Genomic DNA, 19,341 nt, shown 5'->3' with positions numbered 1-19,341 from the left:
ACATCATTTTACAAAATGTTACTTGTTAAGATGCAAAGGAACATTTTTACAGCATTATGTCAACAGAACTATATGTGACCCTGGATCACAAAACCAGTCTTAAGTAGCACGGGAACATTTTTAGTAAAAGACAAAAATACATTGTGTGGGTCAAAATGATCAATTTTTCTTTTATGCCAAAAATCATTAGGATATTAAGTAAAGATCATGTTCCATGAAGATATTTTGTAAATTTCCTACCTTAAATATATAAAAACTTTATTTTTGTGAGTGGATGGTCTGCCACAGTGCCCCTGATAAAGAACTTCAAAGGCGATTTTCTCAATATTTAGATTTTTTTGCACTCTCAGATTCCTGAGATTTAAATGGTTGTATCTGAGCCAGATATTGTCCTATTCTGACAACTCATATATCTATAGAAAGTTTATTTATTCAGCTTTCAGAATATGTAAAAATCTCAATTTTGAAAAATTGACCCATAAGACTGGTTTTGTTGTCCAGGGTCACATATACTAAATACTTTTTTCATTGCACTAAGGTAGCACGTAGATGTTTTGTTGGGCTTCAGCATCACTGCGAATGGCGAGAGGTGTGACTTCCCTGTGATGTCACACAGCATAAATGTGAAAAAGCAAAGCTCAGTCAGGACGGAGGTCAAACCTGAAACCCGTCTGAAGCCCGGAGAGAGTTTGCGATGGACACTGCCAAACCTCAGCCACAGTTTACTGAAACTTACTCTGAAGTCACAGTCAGTTCAAGCGCAGGTAAGATTTTTATATTTCCGAGGCCTATCGAAATATTGCTTTTACACCTGTTCTTATTCATTATGTTGATAATACCTAAAAATAAAAAAATATGTCATCATTTATGCACCCTAATGTTATTCAAAACCTTTATTTCTTCTGCAAAACACAAAAGAAGATATTTTGATAAATGTCTCAGTGGTTTTGAATCTGTTCAATGGAAGTCAATGGGGGCCAAATGCTGTTTGTTACCAACATTCTTCAAAATATTTTCATTTGTGTTCTTCAGAAGTCAAACAGGTTTGAAATGACATGAGGGTGAATGAATGATGAAAACCTTTCGTTTTTGGGTGAACAATCCCTAGCGATGTCCTAAAATTGAGAAAACAATAAACATATCAAACATGAATTTATTTGCTTTTTCTTTTTTTTTACCAATTTGTATTTAGTATTTTGTAGAATGTGTGAATAAATGCTGATAGTCTCTCACAAATGTTGCATTTTAAAGTCTGAATTATACAATTAACAAAGCGAAAACGTTGTTAAAGGGATACTTTACCCAAAAATGAAAATTCTGTCATCATTTACTCACCTTCGAGTTGTTCCAAATCTGTATAAATTTCTTAGTTCTGAAGAACACAGAGAAAGATATTTGGAATAATGCTTATAACCAAACAGATTTCACCCCCCATTGACTTTATCATTTTTTGTTTGTTTGTTCTGTTGAACACAAAAGAAGACATTTTGAAGAATGTTGGACAGCAAACTGTTCTGGGGCACTTTTGACCACCATTGCATTTTTTCCTACTATAGTCAATGGTGAGCAAAATCTGTCTGATTGTAAACATTCTTCCAAATATCTTTCTCTGTGTTCATCGGAACAAAGACATTTACAGTATACAGATTAGGAACAACTCAAAGGTGAGTAAACGATGACAGAATTTTCATTTTTGGGTGAAGTATCCCTTTAAGGTGACATATTTTAGTTTTCGTTAGACATGACAAAAGCTCATTTCAGGTAAGGATCATAAGCTTCCTCTCTTCACCCCCCACACTAACATTGTGAATAGCTCCTGAAACCAAGTCCCACAATTTGACAAATTAGTCACTTTTTTAGCCATTGTCTGTCCAAAGCTCAACATAATCCTTAGGGTCTTGGCATGTCTCTCTCTCACGATATTAAGTTTAGGCGGCAAAGCCTTCTGTCTTTTGAGTTCCTGGACCATTGTTTGGAAGCATTGAGTCTCTTAATTCCTTCGTCTTTAGCGAACATCATTCGAAAGATGTGAACTTAGTCACCATCTCAGAGGTGTCAATGGATGATGTAACTCGCGCTGTCAATAGGAAATGACTTGTAACCAGAGAGACCTTGTTTATAAAACTCTTTCAGTGAGGAACATCTAGGAATGACAAAGAGGTCTATTCAGAATGAATTTACAATTTTACTTCATTGGAAGCAGATGTTCAGAATCGTCCAAGGAAAGATTCAGGGACATCGGAGAACGACAGGGGTGGAGGTGGACGAGCAAGAACATACCCCTCGCCGTCCCGTAGACGACACAGAACGACCTTCAGCAGTGAACAACTGGAACAGCTGGAATTAGTTTTCAGACAGAACCACTATCCTGATATCTACTACAGAGAAGAGCTGGCAAGAGCAACCAAACTCAATGAGGCTCGCATTCAGGTAACAAGGACTCGTAATGAATTTTGAAATCTCAATGACAGATCATTTTATTTTAAGAACCCTCCAGACACCGGTAAAAACAAATTACAACAATAAAATATTTACATGATTTATTTCATAAGACTACACACCTACTTTTAAATGCTTGCTAACGGAAAAAAAAGATGCTTTTTAGATCCAGATGGTGGGGTTATTTCATCTACCAGCGGGGGATAAATGACCAGACTAACCAGCCAAACCTTGACCCCCTTCTTAGATCCCTTTTGCTGACTCAAGGCTAGTGCAACCTGCCAGCTTTTCTCTCCCTGCAGGTCTGGTTCCAGAACCGCCGTGCCAAGCAGCGGAAGCAGGATCGAATCACCCAGAAAGCACTGCCAGTTGGCATGGTGCCGGGACGCAGGCCTCTCTTTGGCAGCGTCTGCGTGTCTTCCTCTGCCGTGGGACGGCAGTACCAGTGCCCTCATTCCCTGCCACACATACCTCGATTCTCCTCAGTGCTGCCCCCTGGAGGATATCCAACATATCCATCTGCCAACACTCATTTCTCCTGTTCTCCTGGCCCTGCTCCACAGGCCAGCAGACAGCCTGATGACTGGTTCAACCAACTGCGTAACATAGGACCATCCACCGGTCTGCCTCCCGCTTCAATGCTTTCTCTGGCTTCTGTATCTGGACTGGAAACGACTAGTCACTGGAACTAAAGAGAGTAGAGAGAAGAAAAAGAAAACAGCAGCGGAAAAAATGAAGAGACCATTTCAAAGACCATTTTCATATTTTCTGAAGCCACTATATAGGTATGTGTCTAGGTAAAATTATTATTTGTGTTTTCATTTGTGAAATTCTCCCAATTTTTAAATGAAAATATTGTTTTTATTTGCATTTATGTGCACAAAATGAAAACTGGAGAAACAGGTCAAAATAACAGAAAATACGTTCTGTACTTTTTCCAACCTCAAATGCTGTTCATATTCACTTAAGCAATACAACAGTAATATTTGTACATGTATTTAGGAAAAAGTAAAAAAAAAATTTTACGTGACAACCTGGATTTTTATCCATTTTCATATGTATTGTCATGCTGTCAGTCTTTCACATTGCTGATGGATGACTTTATGTCACTCCTGAGGTTTGATTTGGTTGAAATTCAACAGACACTGGACTGAAATAACTACAATACATCTAGAAATGCTGATTAAACTAACATTTGGAAAGCTCTCTTCATTTATTTCCGCAGCTGTATGTCTGGCGCTTTTGTGAGATTCTGACTATTCCGCAGGAGAACATTTTTGTATATTCCGTTTTGTACTAGAAGCTACAGAAGAGTAAAAAAAGTTTCAATTTTGTAAGATTGACATTTTCTTTATTATAGCTACAAACACACACATTGTTTTTCAGTTATTGCTGTATTGACCTGGACAAAATAATAAAATTTATATAGATTTCCCTTCTAAATCAAAAAGCATTGCATCTCTTCAGTACATTGAGCAACTCATTCACACAGTGCTTTAAGGACAATTGCAAACACCAAAACCAATGTACAATGGAGCATGTGTACAGCCTCAATTACATTTCTGTTCAAAGTCATCATCAAGTCACAACTTTGGTAGAAATAAATGAACAATTGTGTATGTTAAAGAAAAGATGTAGATATTTTACGACACAGTATGATTTTATGATACAGTATGACACAAATAGTCACAATGTTTACATTCAGTCTCTATAAGAAAAACTATTCTTGTCTTTACAAAGACATTCTTATTTCTGCATTAGAAATTGTTATAGCAACTTATCAATGAACCTAAATAGATAATTAAAACATTGCAATGGGCATTGATTACAATAATAATTCTGTCCTTTTGTACGTCTAAAATCAAGCAAAGTAACATTTAGGGATGCTCCGATACCATTTTTTAAAGACCAAGGAATTACAAGTAACAATATTTATTTCTGGTACTCGCCGATACCGATGCCTGTATTTTTTTGTAAGGTGCCAATTTTCCAAGCACAACACACTGAAACTAATAACTCTGCCTCAAAACTCATTATGAAAAAAAGACAATTTTATGTGCTTGTCACAAACTTTCAAAGCACACATTTCAGTCAGTTCGGTGAGGTATCGGTCTTTGGTATCGGTGTATCTATACGAGTACGAGAACATGAGCTTGGTATCGGTGCATCCCTAGTAACATTCAGATCACAAAAATAGTTAATGTGCTTTGGACTGACAGTACAAACAGGCACTCGGCAAAGTTATTGGTAAAACTGGTAGATGTTATAAACTCTCCATGTAAAGTGCTCTTATTAAGCATTTTATTCTATCATTATGTGTGTTAAATCCCATTTTCTGCTCAAAACAAGGAAAGCTGTTGGAAAAGTGAAAGGAAAGTTGATGGTTTCTTTTTCCATACACTGAAGGTGAATGATAGCTTTCTGTTTAACACCTCTTGTGAAAGTAATGTGGGTTTAAACCTTTAACAAAAATCCCAGCTCATTTTAAATTGAAGTCAGTTTTCTAATCCCAGTAAAACTGATTTTCAGAAAAAAACAAGCTGTCAATCATCTCCCACTTTTGCTTTATATAGCCATCTGCTGTCACTGCAAAGCATTTATTCAGTAACAACAGTAACAACATCATATACGGTTGTTTACAGTGGATTAATTTGGCAGTTTATGCATCACATTCTGACAAGAGATGTACAGATGGGTGGGTGCAACACTAAAAATATTGTACGGATTGCAAAAACCCACACATCTCATGCCACATGACCCTCACCATTTAATTCTACACATTTTATACTTGTTATTAACGGAACATGAATATACTGTTCCTGTGAAATGGCACACACATGGATGGATGTGCATCTGTACATCAGAGGTATTCTGCATTCACAGTGTGGCAGTGCATTCCGTCTTCATTTATTCCAAAGACCTCGCGAACTCTGCATAGTCAATGTAGCCATCATTGTTTTTGTCATCATCTCTGAGGACATCATCAATGAGGTTGATGAGATCCTCTTCCTTCATTGGCTGGCCATCCTCTCCTCTTTCCTATAAAAGTATAAAAAATACAAATGATAGTGAAAAATGTTAAATCTGTTGTCACAGCTGTGATGATTTTATTAGTAATAAGAATGAATAGGTGGGTCCAAATGTGTCCGTTTGTGTACAAAGCATAAAGTCCACTCAGAGGTGATTAAAACAACACACCTCCTTATGCACATGGGTAATGGCAGTAGCTAGCTCAAGTCCGTCCAACAGATTGTTGCCATCATAGTCATGCATCTTAAAGTAGTGAAGCTGCAGTTCTTGAGGTGTCATGTCAGACTCTGGCTTTTCAATCACTCCTTCTAAGTGCTCCATGATGTGACTGGAATGAAAAAGAATTAGCGATAGACTGATATATTGGCCAAGCTTGTTAATCTTACAACATTTATCCAATTTGAGATTATCAGTATTGACCGATAACTGACCACATTGACTTTGAAGGATATTACACAAATTGTCTATTCTTAAACATTTTGGTCAATTTTGAGTTCGTTACATGTATACTATACATTGTACATGAAAGTTGTGCATCGTAGTGAATATAGAAAATGACTGACTCTTTATCCTGAACCATGTTCCTGTCCAGTCGGGTAATTGGTGGGTGCACTTGGTTGGATCCAGCTGGTTCTGCATGTTGTCCACCATGCGTCCAAACAGACAACATGAAGCTGGACCAGAGCAGGAACCAGCCCCATAATCTCAGATGTCTTCCCTGAAATCTCATTACACTGAAATTACAGTTAAACATGAACAATAGAATGACTGACAGATCCCATTCAGTATAGCATATGGTTGGTTTTATATGGACAAGCCTATACGTACCATACGCTGTAAGAATCATAACCAAATATAAAACAATGAATGTATATAATGAAAAAGTCCACATCTGTGGATATACAGACAACATGAATATAATCTGGTGTTATTGATGATTGGGCTAATGCCTGACATCTGGATGAACTTGAACAAACATGCAGACGTCAAAAGACATCGAAAAGAGGAACAATGACAAAACTGTTGGCATAAAAGGTGAAATATAACCACGGTTTAAAGCTGTAAGTTATATGAATATTTATGAATATTATACCATTACTGTCGGTTCAGTTAGACGTTTAGAGCAAAGATACCCAAACCCAAGCTAGATAAGTAAGTTAACGTTAAGTTTGAGTAATACGAATGAAAAACACACATTCTGCAACAATAAAACAACATCGTGCAAAATTGCTCACCAGCTATGAAACAAAATTGATGGGTCAATAGTCGTACTGTTTGCTCAGACACAGTTCAGTTATGATGAACTCCTGCTGGTGTTTACTCAGCGCCGCTGTTTCTGACCGCGTTCGCTTGCCGTAGCTGCCTTTCACCTCATGGACACGACAGCTAAATCCTGATTGGACGCCACAGTTTTCATTGGAGCTGCCGTTGTTTGCCTTATTAAAATTGTATGTATTTTATTTTGATATATTTAATGAAAACATACACAACGCAGCTATACGTTATAAAAGTACACAAATATGAAATAAATCAAAATCACAATGAATTTTGAGATATTCTGCAACAACAACCGTGTCCACGTAAGATTATTTAACGTAAACACAAAAGCACCAGAAGGGTATCAGCGCATAGAAATGTACATTTTAACGCATGAAATAAAAAGGCTGGACACGACAGCTGAATGCTGATTGGATTTGTGTAATGCGTCAGAGTCTAGTGCACTAATCCACACGTGCAGTCTACAGCATGAATGAGCGCAGTTTCAGTGATGAAGATGATGGTTTCATGTCGTCCAGTTAATACTTCGCCGAGATCAGCTGCATGGAAAACCTCTGCAGAGACGATGACAGGGCCAACTCTTTTTTTCGACGGCTGGAGGTTCAGTTTACAGTGTTTTGCGCTGTGAATGTCATAGAAATGTGAGGATAGCAAGTAGATTTGCTCGTGATGCTTCCTAGTAACTATAGCATTTAGTAGCGTATGTACAGTAGTTTAGTAAAGTATATTAGGAATGGGAGGATCATTTTTGTGTGTATTTCGACTATGAATGCCATTATTTATTCTATTATTCGTTGTTTTATATATTACCCCCTAAATTCTTACTTTAAACAATATATCCCAGAATTTAGCAAAACGACACTTTACCTACTTCATCTTTTTTTCGTGTTTCTCGGGCTCTACGTAAGTCGTCCACTAGATGGCACTATTATCTCATCAGGTTATCCAGCACAGGTTGTTCGAAGCTCATTTTAATGTCATTTGCATTCTGTGTCAGATGTTTGCATGGATTTAGTCTGTATTTTACTAGTTTTACATAAACAGACTCAAGAATAGGCCTCATCCCTGACTCTATGTCGGCAGTGCACGGCATGATCTAGTTATTTAATTAAATAAAGCCCTTCCAATAGTTAACCAGATTTAATTGGTTAAATAAATTAGTGGAAGGATTTCAGGGTAATAAGACATAAGGGTCAAGGGCAGTGCGTTACTTCAGAATAAAGCATTTGTGCTGAATTTAAGCACATTACTAGCGACCCACATGTGTTGCAACCAAAATAAATGTTTGTCATGCACAAAGACCATCCAACTTTTATAATAATTCGTTTTTAAATCAGAATCAGAATCAGAATCAGAAGAGCTTTATTGCCAAGTGTGCTTGCACACACAAGGAATTTTCTTTGGTGTTGGAAGCTTCTAGTACAGACATTTAACACAATGACAATACAATATAATACGATTTACAGTCTAAAAGATTCTAAATTGTGCATATATAAAATAAAGACTATTTTACAGAAAATGGGGGATAATAACATATAAGAGACATCATTATCATTATGTCTGTTTGGAATTAATTCCACACAGACATTCTGTGTTTTACAAAATACCGACCATGCTAACACCACAACACATAGGCTATATACAAAGACCACTGTCATTACTAGAATGCAAAAACGTACAAGATCCTGAACACGTACGACATTGTTTAAAGAAGATCCCATGTTAATGTGTTACAGCTGTGACAGTGATTATAGTTTTTTCTTTTTGGTATTTTGGGAGAAACTTTGGACACTGGTTGTAGTCATTTTTTCCACCTTTGAAGTACTTTTGAAGTAACAAAGGAAATACAGTACTGTGGCACATATGTGATAATCATTCAGCATGGTATACATCAAGGTATCATGATAATATTGTCGACACCATCAGAACCATTGCATTATGTATTTGAAAGCCCACAGCTTTTTAAGGGCTTGACAGTCATTTAATGGGCACCAAACAACCTAATGAGAAAAAACACAGTGCTCCATTATGTTATGGAAAACGTGGAAAAGTCAGGGAATAATAGGCTATAAATTAGGGTTTATAGCATGTCTGTAAATGAAAACGAATAACTGCTCAAATCTAACCCTAAAGTCTCAAAAATGTCTATCGTGTTTTCATCATGGTGAAAATAAAAGTCTTTATTTTACCGTATGATCCACCATGAACTCCTTGAAAAGTCATGCACATTCTTCTGTCAAAAGATGTGGGATCTCTGAGTGCACTGATATGCTACATTCCTAAAAGTTGTGTAATTGAATGAATCACAATGAAAGAAAACACTGAAGGTGAAAGGTAATTATTAACAGGAATTATCGATATTTGTCGAGACAAAGCCTCCCAATGTTTTACCGCGTGTGTGTAATATAACTTTGCACATGCTCAGTGAGTTTTCCGTTGACAGTCGGCAGTCACTCCTCTGGTGTCGGTGGAGCGCGGGCACGGGCACGGGCACGGGCACAGGCACAGGGACGCGGCCGGGATGACAGCGCGCCTCTCGTTCTCTCAGTACCGCATTGAGGCGGAGGTCGAGCGCTGCCGTGCGGAGTGTCAGTGGGATAAAATACCGGCTTTAGTGGAGCAGCTCACTGTTGCGCGGGTGCACGAGGATGGTAAGTGAGAAGAGACCCAGCACTGATGAGCGTGTGTCTGTTCCGCGTGAACTTTGCACCTTTCTGTTAAACTTACAGTAGCTCATGTTTTTGAGTGCGAACTGATACTGGTCAAAAACCTCACGTGCACTTTTCAAACGTCACTTTTTGTTATAGATTGATTTGATAGGGCACTCTTTGATTTATAAGAGAGTACGTTTGAATCACTTTAGTAAGCTGTAGAACAGTGTGTGTAAACTTCGTTACTCATGTGGATCAGATGGGAATGCACACACACCCTTAAGATAATACAGGTAGACGCTTCTACTTAAAGGGATAGAGTCATTATTTACTCTCATGACTGTATTTCATTTTACAGTGACAGTGATTTGCAGCAACACAGTGTTAGAAAATATGTCATTTTTCATAGCAGAGTTGAGCTTTATGCAAATGCACTGCAACGCAGTGTGGGATTGCAGACAGTGAACTCATGTGATACACCTGTTAAAATTTGTTAGACTCCGCGCTTTCATTGCTGCCAATGTCAAAGCTGAAAAAGTGCCATAAAGTAGTTTATTTTATTTGTGTGCTACATTCTTTCTCTTGAAGCCACGTGATAAATTTAGGTTGCTATTCAATAAAAAAACGTTTCTTCCACCCATCTGGTGGGATAATGCAGGAAACTACACACAGACTTTTGTTTTTTTGTTCAACGTATTGAAATAAGTGTCCATGTAAAATGGATTTTCAATGAATATTGACTTTTATATTGAAATTTTAAACTGGAAATATTAAAAAAATTCAGTCTGTTCCTCACACAACACATCAAATGGCCTTAAAAGACTTATAGACCACTTTTATACTTCTTTTTGTCTCCATCGTATGTTTTAGTGGTATGGACAAAAGAAGCTTGGAGATGAATGATGGCAGAATTTTTTTATCTCTTTAACACCTGACTGATTCCTCTCTCCTTACCACTATTCTCGCGTAATAGTGAACTTAACGCCCGCCCAAGAAGCCATATGACTGACAGGTAAAGCAACCAATCACGTTTCGTTTTGTGCCGCGTCATGTTTAGAGGCGTGGAAATGTCCCCTCAGTAACAGGCCGGTGTACATTCACCAACGTGTCAGAAGTTAACAAAATTATTACAAGTTTTTTCCGTGAACCTCGCATACTTTTAAGAATTAAGCGTTTAGTCAATCGTGATGAATTCTTATAGCAACTGTTGTAAACACGACTGCTTACTCCTTCGATCAGACGGCTTTGTGTTGTTTCCAGGCAGACCGTTAAAGAACGCTACACGCACGTCTCCCGGAAATCCTGTGAAATTCAACCAATCAGATGACGACTTTAAACGTGCTGAAGTGTTTCCAGAAAAGTGTGCCTTATGCATCAGATTATTTTTTTATTATTATTATTAAACATTAACATGTCACCTTATGCATCAGACGTTTAGCCAACGGTGCTTGAGAGTGACGTCTGAGGCTGAGACTACATTACCACCAACAGTGTCAACATGGTTAAGGTGACGCACGGCGTAATCTGTCCCATTCCTGTTGTTATAACAAAAACTCAATCTAGGACATTAGGATCTAGGATCTAACACATGGCACTCCCAGGGAGTGTGTCCACCTCTGTCCAAATCAGATGTCTGACCGAGCAAGTCTGGTTTCGCCACCGTAAACGGACACTAATTTCCCCATGGGAAACAAATATTACTCATTACGATGGCCAACGAACTTTGCATTCTGTTTGTTTCACAATTGCCTTTTGTTGGACTTTTAAATGATACACTGCAGCGAAATTTTGTCTTTTATATGGATTCATAGCAAAACACATGCCTGGATTCAGTGGGGAGTGAGAGGTCAGACCAAACAGGAAACACCTCATCCAAAGTGTTTGTACAAAATATGCATGAGGCGAATAGCATGACTTAACAACCTTCTTGTCGGACCGTACATTTGAGCCAAGACAAACACCACAACCAGATCAAATGCTGTTGTATATCAGCATGCAATCTCAGCTCAAGCCATTCCGTCGTGATAAAGTCCAAAATATTCCCAACAACACACTGTTCCAGATATGATTCTGGTCTTCTGGCTTCTTATTATTATAAAGGAGCACAGTGATGATACACTGTCATAATCTTTGCAGATTCTCTACTCTTTCTTCAAATTTAACCCACATTGTCTCTTGTCACATTGTCTGTCTGTAGATGATTACAGGACACTGCTGTTGGCAGAAGCTCTGCTGGAGGAGTGTCTGCTGGAGAACGTGACCCTGCTGAAGAATTCTACTCCTCTGACAGAACATTCACAGCCCAAGCTAGCTCAAGCCAAAGCTCACCTCGACAGCATCCTCTGCAAGGGACGTCTGGAGGTCTGGGACCGTTTCTACATCTAGCCTATGTTTCTAAGGCTCAGCGCAGCGTTTTGGGAATTTAATTGAATGTTGTCAGCAACTGAAAATCCATTTTATAGAATAATGCAATTGGTCGTTCTCTGAGCCCCGCCTTAAAGGGATACTTCACCCAAAAATGAAAATTCTGTCATCATTTACTCACCTTCGAGTTGTTCCAAATATGTATAAATGTCTTTGTTCTGAACACAGAGAAAGATATTTGGAAGAATGCTTATAACCAAACAGATCTTGCCCCCCATGACTGAAGGATGCTTAAGTCGTTTTTTGTGACTTACGGTTTTCTACATAAAATCTTGCTACATAACGTAAAGAACAGTCTGTAAAAAAGAGAATCTTGATCTTTGATATCGAGGCCATGTCGAAGAAATGTGGAATTAATGATTAAAATCAAACTTTGATTTATTTCACAGACGATGTCTAACTATTGTTAGAGAAATACCGGATGTTTTTTCTTAAACAGCATTCATATAAGCATAAGCATTCACTGTATTTTTTTTTCACTGGTCCCCTATAGCCGAGATACCTGAACGAAGCTCTGCTCCTGTTGGCTAAGGTGCACTATGTGCAGGGCAGCTACAGGGATGCCCAGGGCATGTGTGCCAGAGCGGGAGTTGATGATTTCACCCGACAGGAGCAGCCTCTCTATAAGCTGCGAATGCTTGCAGAGGCGTTTGTCATCAAAGGTATGAAACGTTCAGAAATCAATAATGTCTCATTAATCCTGCAATGCATGTAACATTTAATATGGCTTTTATCTTGTGTCATTTGTTTCTCACTGTGCTCGTTGTAGCGCAGCATGAAGGATATTAAATTACTACAATGACAATTAGTCTTGTGTTCAAATTTTGCTATTGCTAAATTGCTTTGTATTCAAAGTTATATTTGAGTTTAAAGAAAATGTTCTTATATGGTAAGAGTCTATGTGTTTACAGTGTGACATCATTTCCATCACTCCATTCCATTCAGTCTTGCCTCAGGCTTGTTTATATTGGATTCAACACCAAGCTACAAGTGGACAGGTTTTGAAAGAACTTGTAGCTATAGTATGAATAACTTACTATTCATATGTACATCCACTGAGAAGTGTGTGTGGGCAGGCGTGTGTTTATATATATCAGATCATGGAACAGACTGTAACCAGAAAGTTTTGCGTCATTGTCTACAGGAAGCTTCTATATACAGTATATCTGTAGTTATAATTTAAGAGAATGTTTCACTTATTGTGTGCCGATGCTTTTTCATTCTTTTCTATAACCAAGATTGTTTTTAGACCCCAGACTCTCTCTTGTATGTATCCCCCATCAAATGTTCAGATACACTGGAAATAAATAATAATATCTTTCGGCTAATATTAGGATACAGGGCCCACATGTCAGTCCCAAGAGACACTTGCCAGGCAGAGCTTGTGGCAGATGTTCTGTTCTTACAGACATTTCATAAGTCATGAGAACAGATTACAGTGCCTCATGCAGGAATGACTGGTCACCACTACAAGACCCAAACCAAATATCTGTCTGTCTGTCTGTCCATCTGATTTCTCGGACATGCGGAAATTGCACAGAAACATTTATTTATTTTGATTTAAATTTGTTTTGATGGCTTTTTGCAGGGAATATTGCATATTATATCCCACTGACTCACTGAATCCAGTTTCAACCTGTTCATTTTTATAAATGTAGAAAGGTGGAAGCTGTGTGGTTCCCATTTCTCTGTTTAGTTCCTTAAATTTGTATAGAACTAGTGAATTCTGGGTAAATCTATTGCTGCCTTGACGTGCTCTCGGCCATTTGATAATTCCCACTTCTGATGTCATGATTCCGAGCTGGTTGTGTACAGGTGCTTTGTTGTCCTTCCTGTTAGCCATTACAAATAATAAATATAATTTCTTTATATTACTATTTTCTGGCCAAAGCAGAACTCCTTATTCCAGACAAAGTATACATGGAAAGTCCCTTCTAATGTCCCAATTAATCCCATTTTATCTGTATGATGTCTGTTTAACACTCATTTGCGGTTTCAGATCTCAATACATTTGCCTAAGCAGTTGTACTGTCAGAATAGCATTGTTTTATGTGTTCTGCCTGTCTTGTCTCATTGTTACTGATGCTTAAATGGTTTACAATCAAAAGAAACTGTGACATTCAACTAAACACATTGAACTCTGTTATGTCCAGGTTTGTCTTTGGACCATCAGCGTGTGTCCGGTGCTTCCCGTATTAGACTGTCTGGGAGAGATGAGGAATGCCTGACCTGTTACCTCATGGCCTGCGATGCGGCGCTGTTGTACCTGCAAGAGCTGGACAAGGTGTGTGATTATTATTATAAAACACCATTTACAGAATGTTATAAAATGGCTTGTTTTGTTCCTGGATGCTGATTGATCAATAGTGGTCCAGACATACTACAGTATATTATAGTACAAGCTTAAAATGTTTACCTAGATACTGTATATATCAGTCTTAGGTGTTTGTTGGTCAGAGACTATATCTTATATATTTTTAAAGGTACTTATAATATTTGTTGTTAATATATAATGCTATATAGTGAGTACCGTATTTATGATGTAGTATACGCCTCTTAAACCATATTACTCACTTCATAGTTCTTGTTCATGTGCTGTTCCTGGTCACAAAACATCATACTGTGTGTTTACTGTGTTAGACTGTAACCACGCCCAGCTCCAAAACAACTAAAAGCGGCTCATCGGTCCCTCCCTTGGATGTGGACCCAGGCTTCTTCCTTCAAGCAGCCCTTCAGAGTGCATACTTGTCACTGCTGAGCAAAGGGTAAATAAATAGATCAGACTCTATACCCACAATCCTCTGCGCTTCTGTGCTTTTATTGTATCAACCATATACAGTAGGCTACACATAAATACGGCATTTGTCAAACAGCTACAGGTAATCTATATATTGATTTGTGGTGAATAAATGACCCCTTGCGTAAACACACAGCTGGTTATCTTGTGTCAACCTAATGTGTGTGAGTTTGTGTGTGTGTGTGTGCTAATAATGTCCAGCAGGTGTCAGCGTTTCAATATAGGTGAGGTGATGAGGTCTTGCGTTCTTAGGATATCAGTGTTATACTTAATACAGAAATCAAGGAGTGCTAGTTGTTATCATTCAGATATTTGACATTGACTGTGTTCAGAACAGCTTGCATATTTTCTGTGGTCAATTTACAGTTCTGTTCTGTTAATCCATTCATCATATTTTTCTTTTGTTGTCCCACGATCATTTCTCATCGCACAATCACTTCTGCTTGTGTGTTTGTGTGTTAAGACACTTGGCTCAGGGAACACATCAGCTCCGGAGGGTCATGAGGGTTGTGGAGAGTCGGGGGTCTCAAAGTTTTAGGAAGGTGAGACCTTCTAAAGTCACATGGAAAGACAGCCTCTTTTTTCTACTCTTTTTTTTATTGGTACCTGATTTATGATACCTTATAGTGAAGAGACTAAGAGATGTCTTAGTTGTTATTCTTTTATTTTTTCTCTGTAGGTGTATTTGTATTGTCAACATTTTCTACCAGAAACAGTCATGACCATTTCCATTCTTTCTTTTCCTTTCTTTCTTAACTCTTGTTTATACTCGCGCACCACGAATCTCCGATGACAGCACACGTGTCTCCCAAACCTGACTTTGTGTTTATACTTGATGCACTCGCCATTGTGCTATTTTGTGAAATGACAGAGGACGACCCAGAGTTAATAAAGCCTAATCAACTAGCTGTCTGGTATTTGTAGTAAAACCAAGTAACCAAAAATGTACTATTGTCTCAGTACAGAAATCATATTTTAACCATGATGTTTATTGTAAAACTATGGTAATGCAAATGACAATCCACCTAAAAACAGAGAAATATATTTGGAAGAATATCTTTCTCTGTGTTCAAGCAAACAAAGACATTTATACAGATTTGAAACAACTAGAGAGTGAGTAATTCATGACAGAATTTTTCATTTTTGGGTGAAGTATCCCTTTAAACAGGCAGTTTTTTGCTGCTGTGCCTTTAAGACGTTTGTGTAAACACTCTATTCAAATGAGCAACAGTGCTTTTCTGTGTGTTTGCTTTCAGATCTCGTATAGTTTTAACTGCCCTGTCCTTTAATACCAACTTCTCTCATTGCAAAACCACAATATATAGTATATTGTAAACATGTCTTTCAGACTGTTAATGTGTGTCTGAAATGACCAAGGACCTTGTTAATGATAAATTTCAGTAAGTCTTATGTAGAATTATTCATAGCGTTATGCAAAGCAGCAGTCGCTTGCTCAGGAGAAGCACAAATCTGTCATACACCAACTGGAGAAAAACTATCCAACCTGCTTCCTGCAAATTGCCTCGGTCACTGGGCATGTGTTGTCCCAGATTTATAATGTCAAGATTTCAATAGAGTAATTTACTGTATGTTTTCATTCACGTGTATTTTGAAACACACAGAAGTTTGTCTGTTGTGTTGTTCAGACAGTAGCACGCAGACTTGCAGAAGTGTTGTTGACTTCGATGAGTGAAGATGCTTGCTGGGATCCGCTGACGCCCCCACCACCCGCCTGGCTGGACAGAGAGGGAGCCACACACCCTAAAGATGCCATGTACCCCTCCTCCAGACCTCCACAGACCTACAGCACTGAGGGGTCAGGCTCTGTCATCTCTGTCTGTACATTCTCCGTCTCGTTCTCTCTGCTGATAAAAACATCAATGTTTCTGGTGATCAGAAATGAAGATTTGTCTCGATTAGAATTAAGTTAATAATGATATTATAATATTGACGTTTAAGATGATAAGATTTTGGTAATGCCACCAGCAATTTAAAACCCCAAATTAGCCGAGCACTGAGAGAGAGAAACGGAGACAAAGAGCAATAAACAAGAAGGCCTGGTTTAATATTCAGGACACGCTGGAACACTGCGCTGTGAATAAAACATACTGTAACTGTACCTGTGTGTCTGCAGATGCCCAGCAGAGAGGAAAAATACAAGAGAAGAATAGAGATAGAGCGATTTGAATGTGACACTGAATCAATCTGCAGAACACACATGATAATGGATGGAGCCAACATCCCAGATGGATGGAGCGGTTCCAGTACAGCTCGGTACCAAACTGTATCTGGATTGTAAATGATGACAAACGTTAGAATAATGATGGATAAAGAGAGACCAAATAGAAATAAAATACTAATAAAAGCTTTCGTCGAAATAGAAAACAAACAAAGTCCATTGAGCTCGGTTACAGAGTGACGTGTAACAAGAGACTGTCACACACACACAAACCTGTGACATGTTTCCTGTTTCTGTGTTCACCGTGCAGAAGTTTCTGTCCACAGGACGTGGTTGAAGAGGCGGTACTTCTGCTTCTCATCACAGAATCTATGGTGAGAATCTGCTGCATGTTCCTCACATTCACGCTTTAGGTTTAACTACGCTGTGTTGTTTAATGTGACATCTCTCCTTTGTAGATGCTGAGTAAAAACGGTTAAACAATTGTATATAAAAGAGCAGTTCTGCTATCTGCTCAATGTACATTCTGTCATTATTCCCTCAGCATTGTGTCAAACCTGTACGCGCTAGTGCTAAGGTCATTGCCTTTGCTGATCAATCGTGTAGCCTGAATGCACTGTAAGTTGCTTTGGATGAAAAGTGTGTTTGTTTTGTGGTTTGCAAAAGGAGGAATTTGAAATAATGTGTGCGAACCGATCTCCAAAGTTCATTTTAGTTCCTCGAATCCTAAAGTGCTCTCTTTCGCCCCCTAAAGGCCAGTGGTGAGGCAGTGATCAGTCTCACACCAGAGCATCAGGAGGAGAGACTGAGCAGCATACAGGATGCCACCTCTGTGTATGACCTGCTGAGCATCGGTATGGCCAGAAGGGGGCAGTACGCCATGCTGTCGCAGGTGAGATGCTGTCTCGACCGTCTTTCTTTCGTTCTCTTAAACCCGTGCCCCTCTTGTCCCCATCCTCAAGGGTATTTCGGTAGTAAAGGATTTGCGTGCCGGTGAGCATTTTAAAGATCATCTGAATCCAGTCTGCTGGTTTACAATCTCTACTTATTTCTACTGAATGTGTGTGATTTCACTGACAGCCCACATAACACAACCTGCAGCGCCCGGTGTACTGCTATCAACACATGCTTGCGTGCGTGCTGCAGGAACTTCTGTTCTGTGAACACAGTGACAATGTTCAATTCGTCAATTTATTTGGTGTCAAATTTAGACCCAATTTCCCACGCATTTACCATGATACGATGTGTAAAGAATATACACGATCCCCTATTTATGCTGAAAATAACAAGGCCTTTCCATGAAAATTTCTAGTTGTGCCAAGTAATGTCATCTATTTATTACAGTGTGTGTCCGTTGTTTTGTTGAAGGTCGATTCATTTACTCGAAAACACAAAATGATGTGTGTGAGTGATTGTTTGTTATCAGTGTTTGGAGCGGGCCATGAAGTTCTCCTATAATGAGTTTCATCTTTGGTACCAGCTCGGCTTGTCTTTGATGGCAAGTGGGAAGGTGAGTCACCTGTACTGTTGTCACAAAGTTACACATCCATTTGACACTTGTTATATTGATTGTATTTTAGTGTTATATTGAAGACGCAGAGGGGTTTGTCCCAATGAATTTTGTGTTTGATGGTTAAAAGACATTTGTAACATCTTCTGGGCTCTCATTGGCCAGTTGGGCCATAGATGTGCGTATATGAATTTGTAGCCTATCTGGTTTTATTGAATTTACTGGATAAAGACATATCAAAATATTGCCGTGTTTGTGCAATGTTGGTTTGTGGCATATGTGCTTGTATATATGAAAAGCTTATTGATGATACGTGTTTTAAACAGAATGAAGGGGCTGTGTCTGTGCTTAAAGAGTGCGCTTCAATGAGACCAGAGGACCCCACACCACCTCTGTTAGCGGCTAAAGTGTGCATCAATCATCTGCATTGGGTGAGCCAAAGATCCAGACATGCAGCAAATATAATCCACTTTTCTTTCCAGACAAAAATGTCAATGCAATGTTATATATCAAAGATAATCTATTAACATTCCAAGAGGTCCCGTCTGTCTAAATTTCCTTCCCAGCCAACATCTGACCAATCATAAGTTACGCCGTTTCATAAGCTATAAAATAAAATAAGCAACGTACATTGCAAGAATACATATTGTAAATTGTCAAGTAATGAATTCTGAATAGAGATTGCTCAGGGATTGCTGCGTTGTATGTGCCCAAATAACTAAAAAAAGTTGCCATAAGTCACGATTTGACAAGCAGAAATTTGTGACATTTAAACCAAAGGCACCTTGTTTATAATTTTACATGCAAAATTGTAAAATTCTAGTATCATTATTATCTAATTACATTAAATTAAAGGGGTCATATGACACGGCTAAAACGAAAATTATGGTTTGTTTTAGATGTAACACAATGTGTATACACGATTTAAGGTTCAAAAACGCTGTATTTTACACATACCGTGCATGTTTGTATCACCTCTTTGCTCCGCCTCTCTGAAACGCGCAGATTTTTTACAAAGCTCATCGCTCTGAAA

General features: G+C 38.5%; 3 protein-coding genes across 4 annotated transcripts in view; 2 read left to right on the top strand and 1 right to left on the bottom strand.

Annotated features, from left to right (window-relative positions):
* Positions 1-694: 694 nt before the first annotated feature.
* Positions 695-3,185, top strand: prop1 (PROP paired-like homeobox 1). Its single transcript, XM_057342890.1, has 3 exons — positions 695-764; positions 2,204-2,430; positions 2,742-3,185. The coding sequence occupies exons 1-3, from the start codon at positions 695-697 to the stop codon at positions 3,129-3,131; spliced, it is 687 nt and encodes a 228-aa protein (XP_057198873.1). The 3' UTR covers positions 3,132-3,185.
* A 589-nt stretch (positions 3,186-3,774) lies between these two features.
* On the bottom strand, positions 3,775-6,838 carry mcfd2 (multiple coagulation factor deficiency 2, ER cargo receptor complex subunit). The gene is made up of 4 exons (XM_057342244.1): positions 6,705-6,838; positions 6,033-6,203; positions 5,638-5,797; positions 3,775-5,478 (listed from the first exon to the last, which is right to left on the bottom strand). The coding sequence occupies exons 2-4, from the start codon at positions 6,197-6,199 to the stop codon at positions 5,347-5,349; spliced, it is 459 nt and encodes a 152-aa protein (XP_057198227.1). The 5' UTR covers positions 6,200-6,203; positions 6,705-6,838; the 3' UTR covers positions 3,775-5,346.
* Positions 6,839-7,062: 224 nt separating this feature from the next.
* ttc7a (tetratricopeptide repeat domain 7A) overlaps positions 7,063-19,341 on the top strand; it is a 29,421-nt gene continuing 17,142 nt past the window's right edge. The window contains exons 1-12 of one of the 2 annotated variants that reach the window (XM_057342242.1): positions 7,063-7,347; positions 9,191-9,398; positions 11,596-11,759; positions 12,316-12,484; positions 13,976-14,106; positions 14,463-14,587; positions 15,083-15,161; positions 16,266-16,435; positions 17,109-17,172; positions 17,553-17,690; positions 18,225-18,308; positions 18,635-18,739. In XM_057342242.1, the coding sequence (XP_057198225.1) occupies positions 7,291-7,347; positions 9,191-9,398; positions 11,596-11,759; positions 12,316-12,484; positions 13,976-14,106; positions 14,463-14,587; positions 15,083-15,161; positions 16,266-16,435; positions 17,109-17,172; positions 17,553-17,690; positions 18,225-18,308; positions 18,635-18,739 (1,494 nt within the window). In that variant the 5' untranslated portion in view covers positions 7,063-7,290. Of the gene's footprint in view, positions 7,389-9,190; positions 9,399-11,595; positions 11,760-12,315; positions 12,485-13,975; positions 14,107-14,462; positions 14,588-15,082; positions 15,162-16,265; positions 16,436-17,108; positions 17,173-17,552; positions 17,691-18,224; positions 18,309-18,634; positions 18,740-19,341 lie in introns of both variants that reach the window. The other variant, XM_057342243.1, reaches the window with a different exon arrangement.

The sequence above is a fragment of the Triplophysa rosa genome, linkage group LG9 (assembly GCF_024868665.1).
Source record: "Triplophysa rosa linkage group LG9, Trosa_1v2, whole genome shotgun sequence".
NCBI lineage: Eukaryota > Metazoa > Chordata > Actinopteri > Cypriniformes > Nemacheilidae > Triplophysa > Triplophysa rosa.
The sequence above is the reverse complement of the archived record's forward strand: the minus strand, read 5'-3'. Positions and strand labels throughout refer to the sequence as shown.

Coding starts and splice junctions, on each gene's coding strand:
- mcfd2 (XM_057342244.1), bottom strand. CDS start 6,199: ATGAGATTTCAGGGAAGACATCTGAGATTATGGGGCTGGTTCCTGCTC. Junction 5,798..6,032: donor AACATGGTTCAGGATAAAGA/GTCAGTCATTTT, acceptor TTTTCATTCCAG/TCACATCATGGAGCACTTAG. Junction 5,479..5,637: donor TTACCCATGTGCATAAGGAG/GTGTGTTGTTTT, acceptor ATACTTTTATAG/GAAAGAGGAGAGGATGGCCA.
- prop1 (XM_057342890.1), top strand. CDS start 695: ATGGACACTGCCAAACCTCAGCCACAGTTTACTGAAACTTACTCTGAA. Junction 765..2,203: donor CACAGTCAGTTCAAGCGCAG/GTAAGATTTTTA, acceptor CATTGGAAGCAG/ATGTTCAGAATCGTCCAAGG. Junction 2,431..2,741: donor TCAATGAGGCTCGCATTCAG/GTAACAAGGACT, acceptor CTCTCCCTGCAG/GTCTGGTTCCAGAACCGCCG.